Source organism: Cornus florida, unplaced genomic scaffold (assembly GCF_030987335.1).
Source record: "Cornus florida cultivar Cherokee Brave unplaced genomic scaffold, ASM3098733v1 CherokeeBrave_3.0.0_Hap2_Chr04, whole genome shotgun sequence".
NCBI classification, from domain to species: domain Eukaryota; kingdom Viridiplantae; phylum Streptophyta; class Magnoliopsida; order Cornales; family Cornaceae; genus Cornus; species Cornus florida.
The window spans coordinates 66520651-66525521 of record NW_026775574.1 but is presented as its reverse complement, the minus strand read 5'-3'; the positions used below and the strand labels follow the sequence as shown (position 1 = coordinate 66525521).

General features: G+C 35.7%; 1 protein-coding gene across 1 annotated transcript; it reads left to right on the top strand.

Annotated features, from left to right (window-relative positions):
- Positions 1 to 1304, top strand: LOC132303401 (transcription factor TCP20-like). The gene is made up of 2 exons (XM_059800637.1): positions 1 to 986; positions 1120 to 1304. The coding sequence occupies exon 1, from the start codon at positions 65 to 67 to the stop codon at positions 911 to 913; it is 849 nt and encodes a 282-aa protein (XP_059656620.1). The 5' UTR covers positions 1 to 64; the 3' UTR covers positions 914 to 986; positions 1120 to 1304.
- Positions 1305 to 4871: the final 3567 nt, after the last annotated feature.

Genomic DNA, 4871 nt, shown 5'->3' with positions numbered 1-4871 from the left:
GTCTTGGCCTTTTTCATGTCCCTTTCATCAATCAAAGAGGCCCCATTATTTTTCCTCTGTTCTCATGGAATCCAAGGACCCAAAGCTTCAGTTGCAAGAGGTGCACAGCTTCTTGACCCGTCTCCCAACCCCGGACATGGCAGACAACAGGCCTGCAGCAGAGATCAAAGACCTCCAAATTGTGGCGGCAAACAAAGACGATAGCAAGAAGCAGTTGGCGCCAAAGAGAGTCTCCAACAAGGACCGGCACAAAAAGGTGGATGGTCGAGGTAGAAGAATACGAATGCCAGCTCTGTGCGCAGCCAGAATCTTTCAGTTGACAAGAGAATTAGGTCACAAATCCGACGGAGAGACAATCCAGTGGCTGTTGCAGCAAGCCGAGCCATCCATCATTGCTGCAACTGGATCGGGGACTATCCCGGCCTCAGCTCTTGCAGCTGCAGGGGCCTCTGTTTCGGAACAGGGGAACTCTGTTTTGGCTGGTTTGCATTCCAAGTTGGATGAATTGGGACCAGGTATGGGGAGTAGGAGCAACTGGACTATGATGAGTGGCAATTTAGCTAAATCCCATATAGCAGCAACTGGGATGTGGCCCTCTTTGACTGGATTTGGATCAGGGTTTGTTCAAAATTCCGGCTTTTCAACATCCAATTCAGGGAACGAAAACTCGAATTTCTTGCCTAGGATTGGGTTCCATGGGTTAGAATTCCCAAACATGAGTCTGGGGTCAATGAATTTTTCCACAATTTTGAGTGGAACTAATCAGCAGCTTCCAGGTTTGGAGCTTGGACTTGCTCAGGAGGGTCATTCTGGGGTTTTCAACTCTCAAGCAATGAACCAGTTTTACCAGCAGATGAATCAGCAACAAGAAGAACATCCTGATGATGATGACTCCCAAGAATCAAAACATTAGAAGTAAAGAACTGAATTTGTTATACAGGATTGCCCTTTTTTGCTGCAAATTTCACCGAACTCTCCAAAAACAGGTATTACTACTGTTTTTCTATTTCATTCTACACACTTTTTACTCATATGAAAATTTGTTAATTATAAAATTTAATGCTATATTTCTGTGTTTTTTTTTTTTTTTTTTTTTTTTTTTTTTTTTTTTTTTTTCAGTTTTGACAATGAAGAGTGAAGTGCTTGAAGATTGATTGTGGTTTCTTTCTTTTTGAGGTGTGTTATTGATATATATATATATAGTAGTCCTCTTATAGGCAAATTAAATTGCTTTGCTTTTATTATATTTGAATGGAGGTATATAGTGTTCTGAAAATGAACTAAAAGTCTCAGAATTGTTGTTAGCATGATCTTTCTGATACAGATGTGGTAAGATACTTGTCTATTTGGTGCCCAGATGCTACTTTATATTGAACAGAATGTGTAGCATACATATTCAGATATTATTCATGTAGATTTGCAACTTGGCAGTACCGAATCGACGCTTTAAATTTGGTATTAGAAAAATTTTAGTGTAAATTTTGAATTAAAATTCATCCGATTCTAAATTGAAGGCACGATTCAGTGCTTCCAAACAAAACGCAAGTGTATTATTACTTTTAGTCTTGCAAGAGATTGTTAAATTAGTTGAACATTCCATTAGATTTCTTCTTTCTCCCACTTACTTTTTGAAAAAAAAAAAATCCACGAATCATTTTTTTAGCAAGACTTTTATACTTTTCGGGAAAGGAAAAAAGAATTAAAAAAAAAAAAAAAAAAAACACACTCTATATATATATATATATATATATATATTCAACCGATACTCGGAAAGCAATTTAAAAACTCCAAATTCTAGCAAAGCTCCAAACGGAAAATTAGCTAGAGTTTTTGGCTTTTCTAGATACCCTTCATTAGGTGATAATGCCTTATCGATAGATATTATAGTGCCTTCTACTACAATATCATGTATTGCCAATATTAATTAAATATGTTGATTTTCATTTTTCTCTCAACTGATGCTATCTCTAGTCAACATAAAAGATTATTAAACCAAATAGAGATAACAATAATAGCAACAATGACAATAAAACTACACTTGATAGAATTTATGGTGTCATTTCTGTTAAGAAAAAGTATATACAAATTGCATCAACTCTTGTTATAGCGACAACTATTGTGCCTCTTGGTTGCATAAATTAGTTTTTCATAACTAACATCTAGTTTCTCAGAATTGACAGTAAGTGGCACTAGAATGACACGTGTTTATTTAAATTTTTTAATTTTTTATTTATTGTATTTTAAATTAAAATAAATCATGTCATATTATTATTGTGTCACATCAATTTCATCCTCACCTTTGAAGAGGTAAACATTGTTCATATTATTTTATTCATATTTCATGTCTTGTGTGTTTCTCTGTATATATTGGGTTTGGCCATGTTCACTTAGCCTTCTTGAGGTTCAAGAATCTGTATTGGGTTGGGCCTTGTTCACTCGACCTCTCATGAGCTTTATTATTACTGGACCGGGCCAGCACCGAACTGAGAGTCCACGCATCTTTTTCGGGTTGTGCCACATGCCTCTTCTATATTTGTTCAATAGACTTTCCACCACAATATGCACCGAGTAAAATTGAAAACTTATTTCTACACCTCCTAGTTGATACACGAGAAATTATTAAATAGTCTTGATCTATTTGATATTTGGTGGATTAATTTTATTCTTATTGAGATTTGTTTATTATATATTAGTACATTCTTATAGGATCGTTTTCTTAATAAGCGACTATATTGAATTGATCCACCAAATATCAATAATGCAGCACTATTTAATAATTTTTCGACCATACACACAAAAGAATGAGAAGTCCACTACAGCAGCACTTGTCCAGACATTTTTTTATGCATCGGCTCGGGTCAACGTTTGCCCTAGTTAATAGCACAGCTCAAATTTTCATATGTAATTTTAGAGGGAAAATAAAAAATTAAGAAGAAGATATTTCCATCCATGTGCACAATTAAACAGGACTGGCATGGTGGTATGGAAAGATATTTTTGTTGAAAGTTTACAGGTCAGAGTGACATATAAAAATATATATATATATATGTATGATGGTTTACATTTCACATCAACCACAATCAACTCTTCAAAAATCACCGACCATAGCTTTTCAAATAATAGCTTCAAAACTTTATTTTGTGTGTGTGGTAAGGTTCATCATAAACTTGAATATACTTGAAACTCCCTCCTTTTCTTTTTTCTTTCTTTTTGGTGTTGGGTTGTATGTGTATTAATTGAATCATAAGCGTGAGTAACTTACAAAATTTCAACAGTTGATTATAAAAATTTTTTTGGTTAATTGTATTAACACCTCTAAGATATTGGTAAATACAACTCAGCTACTGATCAATATTTTTTGAACAATAACACCTTGAAGCTTTTAAAATATTGCATCCACACCCCTCCCAACCTACAAAAAGACTTAAATGCCCTTCAGCAAGTCAATAATTACTTTTTAATCTTGAAATGACTTAAAAGCCCTTTCTGACTCATTTTAATATAACTAATTGACCCATTATTTGGGCAATTACATTAACCTTTTTTATCTTTAATACTAATTTACGCCACCATAACAGAACCACCACAGCCACTGCACTAGAACCACCACCGCCACCCATACCACACCGAAACAATACCACCACCACAATAGAAAAAATAAAATAGAAACACCCAGATAACCCAGACACCACCATAACCACCACAACTACAACCAAACAACACTACCACCACCACCACCACAACAATAGTAGAAAAACAAAAAAAATTTGAAAACAACCAAGTAAACCTAGACACCACCACAACAGAAAATAAATATATAAATAAATAAACCCAACACCACCACACCACCATGTTTTCCCCCAAATTATGGGGACTTGCCCTAGCTGCCCCTTTAATTAGGTTTCCAGCCCAACCCATTTGAACTTGTCGAAGCAACAGTAAAGTAAAGGTACGAAAGAGCCGTGTTCGGGTATAACATTTCAATATTGGATCAGTTTCTCCGATGACACTTATGTGAAGAAGCCTCACACATCCACAGCAGATGTGCTCACCTGGTCAGGAAATTCCGCAGCCGATTCGCCAGCCATTGGCTCTGCTACTTTCTGGTGCTCACTCCATGGCCTGTTCAAACCATGTCATTTCATCTTTCGGCTAACTATGAACAAATTTTTGTCAATTTTAGGGGTGTCTATCCATGATCCGCGCAAGACGTTACCGATATCATTGGCGTCGCCGGGCTATGATCACGTCACCGTGAAATTAGGGCTTTTTAGCAACAAGAAGCGAGTGGTAATATTGGAGCAAAAGATAATGCCTTTGGGTTAATTTGGGTGATGCCAGTGTAATGATCGAAGTGGAAGTGAGAGAGGAAATAGGAGAGGGAGTGGTCGTCGGCATATCAGAAGCATGTATTGGGGATGAGTTACTAGAAAAGAAAGAAAAGATTAACAGTGGAGGGGGGGGGGGGGGGGAAATATGAGAGAGAGGAAGCCGGTGTGTGAACAAAAAGCAACCCAAAAAAAAAAAGTTAAGAGATTTGGATAAAGAGAGAGGACGAGTAGTTTTGACAATTAAAAGGGGTGATATTTTGTGAATTAATTAAATTAAATAATTAAGAAAAAATATGTCATTTGAAACATCAAGGGATGTCATTGTCTAAAAAATTGTTGATCCAACATTGACCAATACCTCAGGGGTATCAGTGCAATCTATGTTATGTATCTCAAATATTAACTAAAGAGAGATGTCAGTTTTATTTAAATTTTGTGTTTTGTTTTTGTGGCTTCAATTTTAGGAGGAGAAAAAAAAAAAAAAAAAAAAAAAAAAAAGAATAATTGATTTACATACTCTTTAGCAAAAAGAGTAATTCT